The sequence below is a fragment of the Hypomesus nipponensis genome, chromosome 9 (genome assembly GCF_054491055.1).
Source record: "Hypomesus nipponensis isolate SF chromosome 9, ASM5449105v1, whole genome shotgun sequence".
Classification (NCBI taxonomy): domain Eukaryota; kingdom Metazoa; phylum Chordata; class Actinopteri; order Osmeriformes; family Osmeridae; genus Hypomesus; species Hypomesus nipponensis.
The window spans coordinates 14,091,808-14,111,362 of NC_140369.1; the positions used below are offsets into that span (position 1 = coordinate 14,091,808).

Genomic DNA, 19,555 nt, shown 5'->3' on the forward strand with positions numbered 1-19,555 from the left:
CCTTCCTTCCCCTCTCCCTCCTTCCCTCCCTCATTCCCTCCCTCCCTTCTGTCCTCCATCCTCCTCCCTCCCTCCCCCCCCCCTTTCTCTCTACATCCCTCCCTCCATCTCTCCCTCTTTCCCTTCCACATACCCTCCCTCTCCCCCCTCCCTCCCCTTGTTTCTCCCCAGTAGTACCCTCTGTATGCCTGTATTTCCCCATCATAGCCTGTGTTCAGCAGAGTGTTCAGTGCATTGCCTCATTTTACAGTCAGCTAATTCCATTGTTGTGGAAACGGCTTCTGACTCTCCCTCCCTGTTAATGCCATTAACATGCTAATGTTGAACAAGTCCTTTAGCTGTGTTGAGAACTCGAAGGGGAGGACCCTGAAGGAATTATGAATGACTGTGTTGCCGTCCAAGGAAGCTTGGCGTGGACTGTAATATGTAGACCAGAGCAGTTGAATAAACCTCCAGGACGCAGCAACGGATCATTTAAAGTAGTTGGCTCGCGCTCGTTTTTAGAGATTATAGGTTTATCGTTCTCTGCTCACTGACACTGTTCGTCTTAAATCATTTGAACCAACAATCTTCATCTGCAGTCAAATGCTTTAGCACTGAGATATACCCATCCCAGTTTGTGTTCATTATATACATAGTAAATGTACTGCCAGGGATTTTTTTCTCAATTTATTTATTTACTGTATTTCGCTCCCTGTTTACCTTTTTTCCCCAACTGCAACTGAGACAGCTTTCCCTCTTGTAATCTGTCCAATCAGATTACAGCAAACTGTGTATTTACTGGAATAATTTCCATCAACAGTATTTCACCCAGAAGATTAGCCCGTTTCACAGCAATTAGGAGGTTTCCATCGTGTGTGTGTGTGTGTGAGAAAGAGAGAGAGAGAGAGACAGAGAGAGAGAGAGAGAGAGACAGAGAGAGAGAGAGAGAAAGAGAGAGAAGTGTGGTCTTGTTTAATTTACCCTTGTTGGGGCCGAGAAGCCAATTAAGGTAAAATGACATTGTGCAGAAATGTTCGTGAGCACCACAACGTCAAGTCTTATTTCTAGGTGTTTTCTGGGGGTTATGGTTAGAGTTAGAGTTAGTGTAAGGGTAAGAATTTTTTTATTTTATTTGTTTTACTTTAAGGGTTAAGATTAGAGTCAGGGGTTGAATGGGAGTGAATCGTTGGTCCTCACTAGGATTGTAAAACAAACTTGTGTGTCAGAGTGTGTGTGTGTGTGCACATGGGCGCCTGTTCTCCGTATTCACACATGTCACAATGTGTGTGTCCTGTCCACCCCTGTGTGAGATAGTGGTGGGTGCCATCCAATAGTGGGTGGTCTTTGGATTGCTCCATCATTTGGGTAGAGATAGGGGTGCTTGGCTGAGCTCCTCCATATGTTACTGTGAGCCTGCCAGGTTTGTCAGCTCCAGTCCACTAGTTTCCCCAGCTCCTTGCACAGCCTGTTCATGAGCACAGTATCCATTAAACAGCCCTGGGCCAGATGTGGAAGAGGAATAATCGGATTTGAAACCGGGGACATTTAAGTCCCTCAACACTTAAAGGCCACCTTAAGCCCATTTACCTAGCATCAGGGCTTAGCAGAGCCAATTTATTACCTGGAGCGAAGAGGAGGACAGCGATACTGAGCCTGTCTGGCCGTCTCCTCTGGGTCTTAGTAACAGTCCTCTATGTCACTCTGGAAGAGATACTCACAGGAAGCAGCCTCCCCTCCAGGAGAGGAAGGGTTCTCACTGTGCCTCGTCACCCGGCTGTGGTCTCACCTGCCCCCTTCCTGTGTGCACTGCCCCACCCCTCCCTCCGTCATCAACACCTGAGTGGTGGAGTGTGTGTGTGTGTGTTGGGAACGTGTGTGTGTTGGAGTTTGGGTGTATGTGTGTGTTGGACTTTGTGTCGGAACGTCGCGTGTGTGTCTGTGTTGGAGTGTGCGTGCCTATTACAGTGTGAGTGTTGGAGTTTGCGTGTGGGTGGGTGTGCGTGTGTGCGTGTGGATGTGCGTGTGGGTGGGTGTGCGTGTGTGCGTGTGGATGTGCGTGTGTGGATGTGCGTGTGGGTGGGTGTGCGTGTGGATGTGCGTGTGGATGTGCGTGTGGGTGGGTGTGCGTGTGGATGTGCGTGTGGATGTGCGTGTGGGTGTGTGAGCGTGTGTGTGCGTAAAAATTATAGCGTCTTCTTCTTCTTCCAAGTGACTCCAGGAATGAAGATATATATTGATCCGTTTACGTATGAGGACCCTAACGAGGCGGTGAGGGAGTTCGCCAAGGAGATTGACATCTCCTGCGTCAAGATCGAGCAGGTCATCGGTGCAGGTAAACATTCCGGAGGATGCAGAGAATCACTTCCATCCAGGAGAGCAAAGACAGCATTCAAAATGAATGGGATTTAGAGCAATAATCATGCAGTGTAAATGAATAAGCTGTCTCAGATATGGGACTTTCGGTTGTATGCCTATCATCTTGTTATACTTCACTGATACACAAAATGACGGTTACATGATTTTGTGATTTTTTTTATCTGTCTTCATAAGTAACTATACTTATACGTTACTAACTCTAAACTTGGTGTATGTTAGCACAGTAACTGAAATCTTGGAGTAGGTTACTATAGTAACTAAATTCCTGGAGTAGGTTATTACAGCAACTCTAATCCAGAAGTAGGTTACTATAGTAACTGAAATCCTGAAGTATGTTCCCAGTTGTAATCTAGGAGTAGTTTACTAACTGTAATTCAGGAGTAGGTGTACTAAATGTAATCTGGAGTGTGTTCCCAGTTGACCTCAGTGTTGTGTGCTGCAGGGGAGTTTGGAGAGGTGTGCAGCGGGAACCTGAAGATGCCAGGGAAGAGGGAGATGTTTGTGGCCATCAAGACACTCAAGTCAGGCTACACAGAGAAACAGAGGCGGGACTTCCTGTCCGAGGCTTCAATCATGGGCCAGTTCGACCACCCCAACGTGATCCACCTGGAGGGCGTGGTCACCAAGAGCAGCCCCGTCATGATCATCACCGAGTTTATGGAGAACGGCTCGCTCGACTCCTTCCTGAGGGTGAGAGAGAGAGAGAGAGAGAGAGGGGGAGAGAGAGAGAGAGAGAGAGAGAGAGAGAGAGAGAGGGGGGGGGGGGAGAGAGAGAGAGAGAGAGAGAGAGAGGGGGGGGGGGGAGAGAGAGAGAGTGTGTTGGTAATGTGCTCTTTTAGCAGACTCTTTTATCCAAAGCGACGGACATGGGGGAAATTCGAACCAACAATCTTCATCTGCAGTCAAATGCTTTACCACTGAGCTGTACACATCCCTGTTTGTGTTCATCATTGTATGTGTGTGCTTGTGTGTTGCCATACATCTGTGTGTGTGTGTGTGTGTATGTGAAGGCGGGAGACATCTGTATTATTGGTTAACTATGGCAAACAAAGATAGATGTTTGCACAGCCACACTCAGTAGTGGGTGTGACTTCCTTAGAGCCAGACAGTTAGTTATTATGTGTTTGAATTGTGTCTGACTTGAGACTGATATTAACTCTAATGCAAACACAAGGAGACGGTTAAACTTCCACTGACACGTACATACGCACATACGCACGCATTCACACACACACACCAACACACATACAATCGTTCAGTACAAACTTCAGATGTGTAAAAAAGAACAGAACGTCACTCATGTGTGAGTGCGGTCTACCCTCTTACCTCGGCATGCCATCCATCTAACCCCTCCATCCTCCCCTCCCCCTCATCCTCCTTTCCCCTCCCCCCCACTCCCTCCCCCACCTACACCCCATCCCCTCCACCCCAGAACCCCCCAGTCAATCAGCCAGCAGTATTTATGCTCGCATTGAGGCTGCCCACTCCAATTATCGACTCAAGCTCTGCTGCCACGCTTGCTGGCAGACCGTCGTACAGTGATCCCACCCCCCCCCCCCCCCCATCCTCTCTCCATAGCGAGGACTGAGAGCAGTTAAACTGCCTGTGATAGGGAGTCTTTTCTAGGGAGTCTGTGATAGGGAGTCTGGGTAATAGCTCTGATGGCTCCCAGAGAGGTCAGTTAGCCTTTGGCTGTCCCTCCCCCCCCCTGTATCCTACCCGCTCGTCTCATGATTATTATGAATCATCACGCAGACTTTACAGCGCTTATAGGTACTCTTCGCTTTGTGCGTATTCCCCTGTTCCGACTGAGCACGTGTGCAGCGGAAATATGTATGCAGCACAACATTCTAGGGATTCTGGACCTCACTGATCTGAATTCCTGCCACTTGCATATTATTAAGCCTTGGTTTCGGTTGAAGGGCGTGTCGGATGTTTAAGGATGAAGTCATCCAATGAGACAAGAGGCACACGGTGTCGCGGGGCCGCCGGTATGAGGCGCGTCCGTCCAATAGGAGCTTGTTTCTCCACGCCTATCTGTCCAATAGGAGCTTGTTTCTCCACGCCTATCTGTCCAATAGGAGCTTGTTTCTCCACGCCTATCTGTCCAATAGGAGCTTGTTTCTCCAGGCCTATCTGTCCAATAGGAGCTTGTTTCTCCATTCCTGTCCGTCCACGCCGCTTTCATCTCCTCTAAATGGTCTCATATTCTTTCCGAGGCAAGCAGGGTACAACGGCAGATTTGCGTAAATTGCGAACGTCTGATCCAGGGGAACATCAAAATAACGTCTCTCTCATTAGACTCTGTGCTGCAAAGCTGCGACGAGGGAGATGTTTACGATATCCGCGGACGTCAGAACGCGTCATCGTCTCGATCTGGGCCGTCGTACTCGGATGTGTGGCTCCTCTCCCTCGGCCTGGAGCCTGACATCCTGCTTGTGTGTTTGGTTCGTGCTCCGGAGACACACCTGTCTCCCTCAGCCTCAGATCCTGTCTGCGTCGCGTCAGCACACCTGTCTCCCTCAGCCTCACTTCCTGTCTGTGTCGCGTCACCACACCTGTCTCCCTCAGCCTCACTTCCTGTCTGTGTCGCGTCACCACACCTGTCTCCCTCAGCTTCACTTCCTGTCTGCGTCGCGTCACCACACCTGTCTCCCTCAGCCTCACTTCCTGTCTGCGTCGCTTCACCACACCTGTCTCCCTCAGCCTCACTTCCTGTCTGCGTTGCGTCACAACACCTGTCCCCCTCAGCCTCACTTCCTGTCTGTGTCGCGTCACCACACCTGTCTCCCTCAGCCTCACTTCCTGTCTGCGTCGCGTCACCACACCTGTCTCCCTCAGCCTCACTACCTGTCTGTGTCGCGTCACCACACCTGTCTTCCTCAGCCTCACTACCTGTCTGCGTCGCGTCACCACACCTGTCTCCCTCAGCCTCACTACCTGTCTGCGTCGCGTCACCACACCTGTCTTCCTCAGCCTCACTTCCTGTCTGCGTCGCGTCACCACACCTGTCTCCCTCAGCCTCACTTCCTGTCTGCGTCGCGTCACCACACCTGTCTTCCTCAGCCTCACTTCCTGTCTGCGTCGCGTCACCACACCTGTCTCCCTCAGCCTCACTTCCTGTCTGCGTCGCGTCACCACACCTGTCTTCCTCAGCCTCACTTCCTGTCTGCGTCGCGTCACCACACCTGTCTCCCTCAGCCTCACTTCCTGTCTGCGTCGCGTCACCACACCTGTCTCCCTCAGCCTCACTTCCTGTGTGTGCCGTCCGCCCTCGTCTGATGTGTGCCGCTGTCTGGCTCCCTGTTCTGGATATGCCCCCGCCACACACACAAACACCCACACACACACATACACACACTCCAGCCTTGGGCCCCCCACCCCTTCCCCACTGCTGTCTCCGTCTGACTGGAGCACGCGTCCCACTGTGCTCAGGGAGACGGCGAGAGACATATCAAACATCGCTTCAGCTTCAGTGCTGTACGGCTGACTGGTTAGGATGAGTGAGCCAGAGATGGATTCGCTCTGTCTTCTGTGAGAGAGGAGCCGTGGAAGGATAATGTCTTCACCATGCTGGATGACGGATGCTCGGGGTTAAAAAAACATCAACTTTCTGTTTGTAATCCGCTTTAAAGATGCTATGTGCCAACCCTGTCTTACATTTGATAGGGTGGAGACTTTGTGTATCTGTATGTGTATGTTTTTTTGTGAGTGTTTGTATAATACTAAGATGAGGAGATGTGTGTGTGTGTGTGTGTGTGTCTTTTTAATCGTATTCAAAACAACAGTGCTCTGTTGAGCCCCCTCACCGTGACAGCTGACAACTGTGTTGAATGACAGGAGAGAGGCTGCAGATTTGCAGCCTGAGGAGTTAGAAGTTGCAGTCGAGTTAGAGGCTGCAGTTGGAGGCTGCACATTTAAAAGCTGGAGTTAGAGGTTAGGGGCTGCAGAGTGTTTCCTTTGACAAAGAAGGCTGAGGTTAGCGTGGGGTCAGTAACGACATCTACCTTACAACTATTTTAGACTGGAGACTCCAACTGAGACTGGCTCCACACTGCTACTCTACCCGATGCTACTGGCTGGAGAGAAAGAGAGAGAGAGAGAGAGAGAGAGAGAGAGAGAGAGAGAGAGAGAGAGAGAGAGAGAGAGAGAGAGAGAGAGAGAGAGAGAGAGAGAGAGAGAGAGAGAGAGAGAGAGAGAGAGAGAGAGAGAGAGAGAGTGAGAGAGAGAGAGAGAGAGAGAGAGAGAGAGAGAGAGAGTGTGTGTTGGTAATGTGCTCTTTTAGCAGACTCTTGGGGGACATGTCTTCATCCCCCTCCTCCGTCTGTCTTGCCTTCTCTCCATTCCCCATTTCAAATGACTTTGATCAAAGGATCTTTCCAATTAACGTATATCCAAACACTGCGTCTGGATTAGGAAGAGCTGTGAGCTGGTGAGCGCGTGGTTGGCTGTGGCCTCATGAATAATGGATGAGGTTTAATTGCTATGGTGGATGAGGTGGAGCGGCCGGACGTGAGCAGAAGTGTACACTGGGGTAATGAGGTGGGGGAGGCTGGGGGAGGAGGAGAAGGAGGAGGCTGGGAGAGAAGGCGGGCAGGAGGAGGAGGCTGGGAGAAGAGAGGGAGGCTAGGGCAGAGGAGGGTGCTGGAGGAAAGGGGGAGGCTGGGCCTGGACTTTGTTCTTCACAGGCTGTTTTAACCCTTCACAGGCTCTGTAAGTGTGTGAGGGAGTGACTGTGAGTGAGTGAGTGAGTGAGTGAGAGAGAGAGAGAGAGAGAGAGAGAGATATAGAGAGAGAGAGAGGGAGGGAGGGAGAGAGAGAGAGAGAGAGAGAGAGAGAGAGAGAGAGAGAGAGAGAGAGAGAGAGAGAGAGAGAGAGAGAGGTGGGGGTGTGTGCAGGTGTGCACAGTTGGAGGCACAGCTGCACATGGGCGCCAGACACTCCCTGAGTACGGGGTAAACTCCCCCCGTCCAGACACACACACACACACACACACACACACACACACACACACATATACAGTAACAGCTGCAGCCTGCCAGTTATCCAGCCACCCAGCCAGCCAGCTTAAACTAACCAGGCAATGTTTAAGGAGTTCAAGTCCCATAGTGACCCCAAATACAAGACAGTTAATGTGCATTTTGATATCCATGTATGCATTGACTAGACTCTAACTGGACTACAAGTCATTGCAGGAAGCACCCTACACTGTTCTGTACTCTGTTCAATCATTTTTACGTTTTTGGGCAACACAACGGCTAGTAATAACAGGAAGTACCTCACCATACTGTACTCTAATACATCAACGTTTTTTTTTTTTTTTTCAGCAAAACGACGGCCAGTTCACGGTGATCCAGCTGGTGGGCATGCTGCGTGGCATCGCCTCGGGCATGAAGTACCTCGCCGACATGAACTACGTCCACCGCGACCTGGCAGCACGCAACATCCTGGTCAACAGCAACCTGGTGTGCAAGGTGTCCGACTTTGGCCTGTCCCGCTTCCTGGAGGACGACACCTCTGACCCCACCTACACCAGCGCCCTGGTGAGCCCCTACGCCCTGTGGACGCACTGCTGAGGCAGAGTGCCCCTCTGTGTTCCTCTCTCTGTTCTGCTGTGTTTGTGAATGCTCTCTCTTTCTGTCTGGCCAGGACACCTCAGGTTGCCCCTCTCCTCCACCTCTTCCTCCTCCACCTCCTCCCTCTCCTCCCCCTCCCACCCCTCCTCCCCCCCCCCTGTCTCAAGCTGTCGTCTCTGTGTTGCCAGGGAGGGAAGATTCCGATCCGGTGGACGGCGCCTGAAGCCATCCAGTACAGGAAGTTTACGTCGGCCAGCGACGTGTGGAGCTACGGCATCGTCATGTGGGAGGTCATGTCCTATGGGGAGAGACCTTACTGGGACATGACCAATCAGGACGTACGTACCTCCGCTCGCCGACCCTGTGCTGTGTTTCTCATTCGCCCTGACCTCTGCCACCCTCCCAACCCCCATTTCTCACCTCCCTACTAATCCCAAACACCTCAGATGATCTCCGTAGAAACACTGGCTCATTACAGACAGCGCTGGGAGCTTCCCTCTGAATTTCATTATCTCCAGTCAGGTCCTTAGAGGTCCGTTCAGTCACTGTGGTTCTGGTCCCCAGACTGGAGAGCAGGGGTTTTCAGGCTGGTTTGATGTGGGGTGTGTGAGCCCTCCCACTTTACCACAGGGAAGTCATCACTATCATTAGTGAGAGAGAGAGATAGGGAGAAAGGGAGAGAGAGAATGGGGGGAGATAAAGAGAAAGAAAGAGCAAAAGGGATGGAGAAAGACAGAAAAAGAGAGGGGGATGGAGGCAGGAAGAAAGAGAGAAAGAAAGAGGGAGAGACGGAGAGAAACATGAGAAAACGAGAGAGAGCAGGAGAGAGAGAGACCAAATCATGAGGAGAGATAATGAAAATAGTTTCAAATTGAACGTGTGAACGCTAATGTGCTAAGAGGTAGTGAGGGCCTCAGCTGTTATCTTATTACTGCTGCAGCTCCTGAAGGAGCTGAAGACCCACTGGGGCTTCCCTGGCTCTCATTAAATCAGGCCTCAACGTAGCTCTGGAATGGCTGCCGTAATGAGCAAGGGATTATGGGTCTTCCTCAGGTCCCTCCTCTAGGTCGTTATGGAGCATTGGTTATGCATCCCCCCCTCTGCCAAACATACACACACACACACACACACATGGTTAGATGTCCCCTGTCACCTACAAATATCATTGCTTCTACTCTGAGAGGATCCTTTCCAATGGGATTGTACTCTCTGTCTTGTCCTCCACCTCTTTCTCCTCCTACTTGTCCTCGTCATCGTCCTTCTCCTCTCCCTCCCTTTTCCTACTCTTTTTCCTCCTTCTATTCCTTCTCTCTCTCCTCCTCATCCGCCTCCTCTTTCTTGTCCTCCCCTAATTTCTCCTCATCCACCCTCTCCCTCCTCCACCTCTCCCTCCTTCTCCTCCTCCTCATCCACCTCTCCCTCCTCCACCTCTCCCTCCTTCTCCTCCTCCTCCTCATCCACCTCTCCCTCCTCCACCTCTCCCTCCTTCTCCTCCTCCTCATCCACCTCTCCCTCCTCCACCTCCTCCTCCACCTCTTCCTCCTTCTCATCCTCCTCCTCCTCCACCTCTCCCTCCTCCACCTCTTCCTCCTTCGCCTCCTCCTCCACCACCTCATCCCCCTGTAGAGCCTCATAGGAGCCCTTAGAGATCTTTGTCTCCCCCTGCAGGTGATCAACGCCATTGAGCAGGACTACCGGCTGCCCCCACCCATGGACTGCCCCAGCGCCCTGCACCAGCTCATGCTAGACTGCTGGCAGAAGGACCGCAACAACAGGCCCAAGTTCAGCCAGATTGTCAACAACCTGGACAAGATGATACGCAACCCCAACAGCCTGAAGGCCATGACTCCACTGTCGTCAGGGTGAGTGGAGAAAGATGGGGAGGGAGGGAGGGAGGGAGGGAGAGAGAGAGAGAGAGAGAGAGAGAGAGAGAGAGAGAGAGAGAGAGAGAGAGAGAGAGAGAGAGAGAGAGAGACAGAGTTGTTGTTAGTCTGTTTAAGATTAGTTTGTCTTTTGTGTGTGTGTATGTGTGTATGTGTGTGTCTTCAGGCCATCTCTTGCTGTCATCGATATAATCCAAAAAGAATCATATGCATCTGATTCGCCCTCAACGGTGGAAAACTACATTTGTGTCTCTGTGGTGCCGTGGTGCCATTCGTGGCCAAGCTGGTTTTCACCAAACATTCAGTCTCTTGTTTCTTTTGGCGCCGAGCGGTTATGTGAATGAAAGACTTTGGGTTCGACAAAACCAGTCGTTCTCATATCGCTGTAGGCACAGAATTATCTGAAGCAGTTGCATACTTTCAAAACAACACATTTTGAAGTCCTGTACAGTCCATGTTCTGGGTGTCAGTTTCCTGTGTGAGTCTAGACTTAGATTTCTAAATGCCGTGCCCGGCGGCAGTTTAAAGTTGTGTGTGGGGCACAGGAACTGATTTTCCATAGACTTTGAACACATTCCATCTCCTCAAAGCCTATCACTTCATTTGGAAAGAGCCCTTTCCGACAAATCAATTTGGAAAATGTCTGTGCGTGAATAAGGTCAAAACTATTTTCTCCTGGCCTATAAAGAATAGGATTTGTGGAATATTAGAAACCCTCGGTATTAGCCTGTATATTGTCTCCCCTCAGCGCCACCAGAGAGGGAGAGAGAGATGTGTCACAGTCTTTCACCTAACAATTAGGAAAGCGTGTCTGCAGAGCTATTCAGCGATTTGATTCCTCTCTTTTTCTTTCCCTCCTACCCTCTCTTTTCACCCTCTCTCTTCTTTCTGCTCCTCTTTGTTTCTCTGTCTTTCTCCCTTTCTCTCCCCTCTCTCTCTCTTTCAAACCTCTCTCTTCTTCCCTCTCTTTTCCCTCCTCTCTCTTTTTCCTTCCCTTTCTCTCTTACCTCACTCCCTCTCTCATTCTCTTCTCCCCTCCCTCCCTCCCTCCCTCCCTCCCTCCCTCCCTCCCTCCCTCCCTCCCTCCCTCCCTCCCTCCCTCCCTCCCTCCCTCCCTCCCTCCCTCCCTCCCTCCCTCCCTCCCTCTCCCTCCCTCCCTCCCTCCCTCCCTCCCTCCCTCCTCTCTCTCTCTCTCTCTCTCTCTCTCTCTCTCTCTCTCTCTCTCTCTCTCTCTCTCTCTCTCTCTCTCTCTCTCTCTCTCTCTCTCTCTCTCTCTCTCTCTCTCTCTCTCTCTCTCTCTTGTCCTCTGTAGGATCCATCTGCCTCTGCTGGACCGCAGTGTCCCAGATTTCTCCTCTTTCAGCACGGTGGACGAGTGGCTGGACGCCATCAAGATGGGCCAGTACAAAGACAACTTCGCCAACGCAGACTTTTCCACCTTCGACCTGGTCTCCCAGATGACTATGGAGTAAGTGGCCAATCACAGAACTCCAAGGGCTTGGTTATGCAGGTCATGGAGTTGTATAACTTGATTGTACAGTACATGGTAGGTACAGTACATGGTAGAATAACACTAGGTACCAGGTACAGTAAATGGTACCAGGTACTTGTAGTTCTAAGTATATAATTCTAGGTATATGGTACGTTACTATAAACTAGGGATGCTGTGTGAGAAATGTTTGAAGTACTACCTTGGGCAGAAGAGTTTTAGTTTGGGCTGCACGGCCACCTCCCAGCACTGTTCTTCTATGTGTTGCCTACTAGCTTTAGCTTTAGCTCCCTGGAGCCCACAGAGAGACAGGACCTAGAGCAGGACCGGAGCAATCAGAGATGACCGGGGACGTGGATGTGTAGGGAGATTGCGTGCAGCGTGGGAAGACGTTATCCAAGCACACGTCACCAACAGCCAGATTCACCGTGTAGCAAATAGGACAGGCATTGTTCCAAGAAGCCTGTCATCGCAGTCCTTGCAGGTTGCAGTATTTACAGTAATGCAATAAGGCCCATTACCGGGTAGGGTAATAGGAGCACAGTCTCAGGAATCTCTTTGTTTTTGAGGATGAATTGTGATATAAACAGCCTGCAGTCTTGTCTGGATCTGAATGGGGAATTTGCCAGTTAGCCTTGATCTGACTTGTACTGCTTACTTTGGCCTCAGCGAGACATCCTTGTTTACTTGTAGTACCTCATCTGGTTTAGATGGAGTCAAGTGGGAGGACTCGCAAGCTTTACTCTGACCTCTCCTGCCTCTGTTTCCTGCCTTTCCTGTCTGATCACCTCTGCTGCCTCGTCCACCTACCACCTACTCCTTTGCTGTCTCTCTCCCCTGCCTCTGGCTCCTGCGTCCGATCTGTCCAGCCTCTGACTTCTGACCCATGTTCTGGCCTTGTCTCCCGACATCTGACCACTGTTCTGCCTCTCACCTGCCTCTCACCTCTGCTCTGCTTCTGTCTCCTGTCCCCTGATATCTGTTATGTCTCTGTGTCCGGCCTCTGACCTCTGACTTCTGTTCTGCCTCTGTCTCCCTCCACAGGGACATCCTGAGGGTGGGCGTGACGCTAGCCGGACACCAGAAGAAGATCCTCAACAGTGTCCAGATGATGCGGGCCCAGATGAACCAGATCCAGTCAGTGGAGGTCTGACTCTGATGGAGGAGGGGAGAGAGAGGGAGATAAAGAGAGAGCGGGGGAGGGAGATAGATAAAAGGAGAGTGGTGGGGAGAGAGAGAGGGAGAGAGAGGGAAAGAGAGAGGGGGGAGAGAGGGATGCAGGGTTCTGGGTGGGCAGTGGGGGGAGGATGGAGTGGAAGTGTTTTCGTGTGGCGGTCTGGTCCCTGGTGCCCTCTCCAACCCCTCTCCTCCCCCATGCCCACCCCCATCCCCTGGCATCCCCATGACCTTTACCCTTGGGATGGTCACTGCGGGGTTGTGGAGAGGATGTCGACGTGGTGACCCATCACCCAATGAGACACCAGGATTACGGAAGGCCACCAATGAGCGGCATCTTTCTTCTTCCATTTTCCACAAATCGATTAGTTTGATCTTGGAGAAAAAGTTTGGTTTGTTTGTTTTGAGAATTTTGTAAAGATGTTTTTTTTTTTTTTTTTTTATGATAAAAAAGCTGAGAAAACACAAGCCATCTATATACATATATAAAGATGGCTTGGTGTTGCAAGCTAGGGGCACTGAATAATAAGGCTACCCTTTAAAAGGGCAACAAAAAAAGAAAAAAAGAAGAAAAAAAAAGAAAAGAATATAAGGATCTTTGGGAGAGACGAGGCCTACCTTTTCAAACAGGTCCCCAAATCTTCCATAATGTTTCCGTTAGGATATCTCACAGTGTTTCGTCTCCTCAAACCATCGTGTCGAAGATCCGAGGAAACCTGGCGGACACTCCCAGCACTGACTTGGGAGACAAATATTAGACGTCAATGAAAACCATGAAATGGAGCTCTTTGGGCAGAGAAATTCAAAATGTCTTCAACTCTAAATCGACACAGATTTTCTTTCAACTCATAGCGAGTCATTTCTTTAATTGTGTGAAATTTGTGATGATTTGCTTTCGCACCATGCTTCCTCTCACTGTGGACAAATTGATTTTTTCAGTAATTTTTTCTATGAGAACATCACAACCTGCCAAATGGACCATCTTCCCCTCGTACCTCATCATGATCCTGTACATATCAGATGCACTTGACTTGGGGGTGATGTCATCACTATGCGCCGGCCATACGCAGGTACCAAGCCCTGTCTGACTGTCCTCTCAGTTCAGGAGCTCATGGATTGACTTTAAACGTGAGGTTGAGTAGTGGGAGGGTATTTGTTGTTATAATTATTATCTTTTCCTTTTTTCTTTCTTTGCAAAGATGTTAGTTGTGAATTTTGAAGAATCAGTGTAATAAACTTCAACAAACAAACTTCCTCTATAGAGGTTTAGAAAAAAAAGACAGTTGGGTTGTTTTCCCTTTGCTGTTTACATAGAAGGAACCTGAGTGCACATAATGTTTAGGTTGTCACATTATTTAGCGTTTTCCCTCCATGCTTTCAGTGGCGTGTGTGTGTGAGAGTGTTTCTGTGTGTGTGTGTGTGTGTGTGTGTGTGTGTGTGTGGTTGTCTCCCAGTGTGGAGAAGCTGCTGTGAGATAGCATGCTGAGTTAATGATGGATTTCACAGAGGGCTTTGATTTGCCACAGTACACAGCAGAACACTGTTCTGTAAAAGGCTGGATTTGACACACTTTACTGAATAAGAATGTGCTTGCATCTAGCTTTTTTTTTTGCTTCCAGATTTGTTCCTTTTAAAATTGAAAATGTAAAAAGAAAAATTGAAGTTAGGGTTTTTTAATTATATACCTGGTTCTTTTTGGTACATTGGAAATGATGAAACAAAACAAACAAAGTCTGTGTTCATATTATTATTATTATTATTATTATTATTATTATTGCAATGTGAGGGTTTTCCTTACTAAGGTCAGACTATCAAATGCAAATTGTTGGATCTCTGGATCTTCCACGACAGTTTGGAGCCGAAAGAAAAAAATCCCATTGGTTCACACCAGACCTTGTAGATAAAAGTTGTCCACTTTTCATTTTTGTGGACTATTATATGTTCGCTGTACAGCCTTAGCCCTGACTGAACAACGGGCAGCCGTCAGTTCTCGCCAGTGTTGTTGTGGGCTACGTGTCGTCTTGCTGGTGAAGGTGATGCTGTGTGTGTGTGTGTGTGAGGGGGGGTACTCAGTCCATCCAAAGCCCCTTAACCTATCCATTTCCCCCAGAGATGGTGAATCACAGTTTACAAAACCAGCCAAATGAGACGATCCCGGCTGAGCCCCCAGTCCCAGCCCCGCCCCCTACACCTTCCCGCTGGGCCACGGTGAGGAGAGCTCGGTGCTGAGTCAGAGCCAGACACGGATGTCCAGCTGTGGAGGGGGGGGGGGGCAGACAGACAGACGTAGCCTGGGGCCCAGCAGGGGCATACCCTGATCACAGTCACCTCACTGTCCTGGCAGCATGTCCATCTCTGTCATCCCTCCCTCCCTCCCTCTCTGTCTTTCTCTCTCTCTCTCTCTCTCTCTCTCTCTCTCTCTCTCTCTCTCTCTCTCTCTCTCTCTCTCTCTCTCTCTCTCTCTCTCTCTCTCTCTCTTATCTCTCTCCATCTCTGAATTTCTGTATCTGTCACATAATTTTCTCTCTATGTGCCTCTCTTAATTCTCTCTCTCCCCCTCATTCTTCTCTCTCTCTCTCTCTCTCTCTCTCTCTCTCTCTCTCTCTCTCTCTCTCTCTCTCTCTCTCTCTCAGTACCTCTGTCTATAATTCATACTCGGTTCTCTCTGCCACCTGCGTGCTCCCCCTCTCTGTCCTCTCTGGTCTGTTTGTAGTCACATCAACAACAGCAACAACAGCGGCAGACGGATCGTCTGTCTGTGTGTCGACTGACCCCTGAACCCACAGGTGTGAGACATTAGTCCCTGCAAGCTCCCGACTCCATGTCCTCCTGTTCTCTCACAAACTGCCTTCCTTTCATCCTTTCATCCTTTCATCCATCCACCCACCCATCCCTCACATCCATCCATCACATTTGTCCTCCTCCAGTCTGCTACGGTCCATCTCTCATGCTTCTCTTCAGCTTCTCGACTTTGTAGCTTCTCGACAGCGTAGCTCCTTCACTACCGATAAAGAGCTAAGCTTCACAGCCCCGCCATTTTCTTCCCAGAGTCTCCTCCAGTTATGGCAGTGCCCAGACTCCTAACACCTCCATCCAGAGTCAGTCTTCGCTGGAAGGATGGAAGTTTTACCACAATGCTCCAGCTATACCCTTCTCCTCATTGTAGGGTCCTAATACAGTGTGCTTCGCCATTAATATTTCAGAGCAGATATGAGAGCTGCTTCTCTCTTCCTGTTAGTCATCGCGGAGACAGTGTGTGAAGTGAGCCAGTGACCCAGATGTAACCGATGCCACCACAGAGTTGACTTGACGGGAAAAGAGCTTCCAACTTTCTCGTCCTGCCTTGTCGCTTTGTCAAGCGTTTTAAATATTTCAACTCCCCCCTCTGTGTTTTGTTTTGTTGCCTGGTGTGGCTGTGAGTCTTTGACGTCTCTCCAACATCTCAACTCAGAATCTTCTGGTTCACAGGTCAGGCTTTGAGGTGCTTCTGTTTGTGAGGTGAACTCAGACTTTTGACTGTGAGCTATAATTGTCCAGCACTAGTCCAGCATAACCTAGTATAGCCTAACTACAGTCCGGCTGTAGTCACAACTATAGTCCAGCTATGGTCCAACTTTGGTCTATGTAGGATTTAGTCCACCTTCTGAAGCTAGCAAGGTGCCTGTATGTCCACCACTAAACATGCGTAGACTCATGCTTGTCCATTATTTACATATAATGAGTTAGAGACAGACAGAACTGTGCCATGACGAGAAAACACATATAAGTGGACCTCTACACAGAGATTGAAGAAAATATGCGGTATTAAGACCATATGGGTAATTTCATGAAATCATATTTTATTGACCACCTCTTCCAGGTGCAGGTGGTTTGGTATGTCACTTCTGTGGACAACGAGTCTGATTGCCTCCCTTCACTCTGAGGCAGTTAGAAGTCAATAGCCTCTCATTGTGAATGAAGTGTTAGATTCTAATGAGTGCCAGGGCTGTATCACGTATGGATTTATCCTCTGCTCGACCATCACGACACAAAGCACCACCTTATTTACACCTAAATGACAGCCATGTGCTGCAGTTTGCTTTCAGGAGAAGAAGTATTTATTCCTCATTAATCTTTTGTAGGATAGATTGCCCCCTCCCCTCCGAACCATTCCCAACCACCCACAGTCTCTGAGAATAGCTGTTTCCCCCAAAGTCTGCTGCCTGTTGAGTGGACCCCATAGAGTCCCACTGAGAGAACGTGATGGATTAAACAGGTGTGGCGGGGGTTTATCTCCAGCAGTATTCTGCTCACTGCTGGGATCAGGATTTATACTGTGGATCAATAGCCGTTACGCCACAGTCTTCCATTTAGTATCTGAATGACTCAGTGACTGACTCAGTATCTGAATGACTCAGTATCTGAACGACTGTGACTGACTCAGTGTCCGACTCAGTATCAAACTGACCGTGATTCTGCCAGTTATCTCTGTAGTGAGATGAGAGATTATTGAAGTGCAGAAAATGAATCCCCACAATTTGAATCGTATACCACGCCGATGGTCACATGAAGGGAAAACATCCGTGAGACTTTTTGCAGGCACAGTACAGTCGTGCAAGGTATGAACGCAGAGGCCGAAAGATGGCGTATCACATGACAAGTGGTTGTTTTAATTAGTTGTGTTTAGTTCCCCTTTCAGTCGTGAACCAAACCACCACACAAACACTACAGAACTGAGCGACAGACTAATTCATGGCACTGTGGGTCTCCCCCACCCGGTCCTCCTCCCTGTGCCAGCATTCGAGAGAGGGAGGAAGCGCTTTCCGTCTCGGTGTTACAGCTCGATCACATCAACACGAGCTGAGCCTCATTCCTTAGTCTGTGTTTGTGTGTTCGTCATCTAAATATGGTCAAAGCAGCAGAACACTGTCTGTTTGCATTCCGTTGTGGCGCTTTGTGTGTGTGTTGATGTGTGTGTGTGTGTGTGCTGATGTGTGTGTGTGTGCTGATGTGTGTGTGTAGAAAATGGCTCCCGTTCCTGCCGGCACTGTGTTGCCAACAGCGTAACAGCGCCCTCTGGTGTCAGGGGTGGCAGTTTAGCTGTGACTGGCTTCCCTCTGGGCCCTTCTAGACTCAGCAGTGACCGATCCCAAGCCTCCCCCCCTGGACCCCACTACCCCCTGCCCCCCCTACTGTCTTCTGCCCCTGGCCCCCACTACCCCCTGCCCCCCCTACTGTCTTCTGCCCCCTGGACCCCAACACCCCCTGGCCCTCCATCCCCACCCACGCAAGCCTCCGGCTCTCACCCAGCCCTTGGCCCCTGGCCCTCGACCCCCACCTTGTCTTTTGTAGCCCACTCAGACCAGTGGAGTTCTCCCTGACCACTGTGATTCACCTGGGAGCTCCTGCATTTCTGTATAAATGTACATTGACTGTAACCCTGTGAATGATGTAACAATTTCATTATTTGTAATATTGTTCTTGGTTTATTTTCTAAAAATGGAAAGCCCAACTTGACTCTCCTCAATAAAAAATGAGATCTGTTATAACACTGTCTTGGCAACATATTTTTTTGTAATGATATGTAGCTTTATATTATATATTCTATAAATAATATACCAATGCATGTGTATGTAACATATTTAAAAATGTTTGGAAAAGTTTTACAATACAAAAAAAAAGAATTTAAATTGTTTTCTTTCTCTTAGATCTCTTACACGGAGATATAATATATTTCACTGTACCACACTGTAAACTCGCACACGGATGCACACACACATGCACACACATACACACACACGCATACACATGCACACACACTCTCTCTTTGTGTGTCGCTTGTACAGTATATTCTACTTCCTGCTGCTCAGCTCCTACCACAAGTACTCACCATTAACAGCTACCGGGTAATGGTTACTCGTTACCGTCATGGAGGCTGTAGGGTTAACTACCGGGTGGTCCAGATCACAGAGGTAGCCGGGTGGGCCCGCCAGCAGGGGTGGGGTGATGGTGGTGGTGGTGGTGGGGGGGCGGATGGGGCTGAACTCCTGAACCCGCTCTCCTGCTCACAGTGTAAAACCTTCTGACACACACGCAGCCCCGATGAGGTCACAGCGAGGTCTCCAGCCAATCCCGCCAGCCTCCTAACGAGGTCTGGGACCCAGAGAGCTGTGTGGTCAGATCAGTTCCGACAGCAGCGGCCGAGTGTGTGGAGCTGCTTCTGGGTGTGTGTTGCTGAGGAAACGTGTGGACCGGCTCCTATACTGTTGCTCCCGTGCTGTCACGTCCAAACACAGATCCGTATTAGTAGGTCAACACAGAATAGGACAATGTTCTTTGTTAACTCGAACTGACATGCACATTACCACTTCCTTGTCCACGAAACTGAAAACGACGTTTTCTGTGGTAAGTTGTGGTTTCTGAGAAGCCTCAAAGGAAAGGAATTTAAATGACATGACTGAAGTACAGTACTGCAAAATAGCTATGGCGCTGAAAAATGTGGTCGAATAATCCTTGTTTGTGCAGAGGTGGCATCCTGATTGTGGTTTTGACCCTGCATGCTCTTGATCTCGGGTCAAAGGCTGTACAACACAGCCAAATATATCCCCTATACTGTACTTTCCATAAGGGACTTTGGTACAGTATGTGCATATCTGCTCAGGTCTCTTGTATGTTTTATGCCATCATTGCCAGGGACTAAATCTGTCAAAAGTACAGTAGGGACCAAAGTGTTCCTGTTAGCGAATGCCTTTTTCTCCCTTCTTACATAAAATCAAATAAACGTGTCTTCCTTTGTGTGTGTGTTTGTGTTTCTCAGTGTGTGTGAGCACAACCAGCAGGCTCCCCTGATGGGGCCTCCTCCTGCCCAGCCTCTCAGCGTGTCCAGCCGGCCCCGGCCCCGGCCCCGGCCCCAGCACTGCCCTGTCTCCCCATACTCTCCCCTCTAATGATCATCCTCCAAGCAGCTTCCGTCCAACCCCACCTGCCCTCCTGCAAATGTCACTTGTCACCACGCCCACGGGGGGGGGGGGGGGCTCTGGATGGAGACTGTAGAGCGGAGGTTGTGGGGGTTATCGTGGTGGGTCACGGAGGGG

The 19,555-nt window shown here is 49.7% G+C and overlaps 1 protein-coding gene across 1 annotated transcript in view; it reads left to right on the plus strand.

Annotated features, from left to right (window-relative positions):
• Nucleotides 1-12,459, plus strand: part of ephb2b (eph receptor B2b) — a 119,815-nt gene extending 107,356 nt beyond the window's left edge. Inside the window, exons 10-16 of the mRNA XM_084706419.1 lie at nucleotides 2,192-2,314; nucleotides 2,801-3,048; nucleotides 7,686-7,901; nucleotides 8,123-8,272; nucleotides 9,603-9,796; nucleotides 11,130-11,285; nucleotides 12,351-12,459. Of these exons, the coding sequence (XP_084562545.1) occupies nucleotides 2,192-2,314; nucleotides 2,801-3,048; nucleotides 7,686-7,901; nucleotides 8,123-8,272; nucleotides 9,603-9,796; nucleotides 11,130-11,285; nucleotides 12,351-12,459 (1,196 nt within the window). The remainder of the gene's footprint in view (nucleotides 1-2,191; nucleotides 2,315-2,800; nucleotides 3,049-7,685; nucleotides 7,902-8,122; nucleotides 8,273-9,602; nucleotides 9,797-11,129; nucleotides 11,286-12,350) is intronic.
• Nucleotides 12,460-19,555: the final 7,096 nt, after the last annotated feature.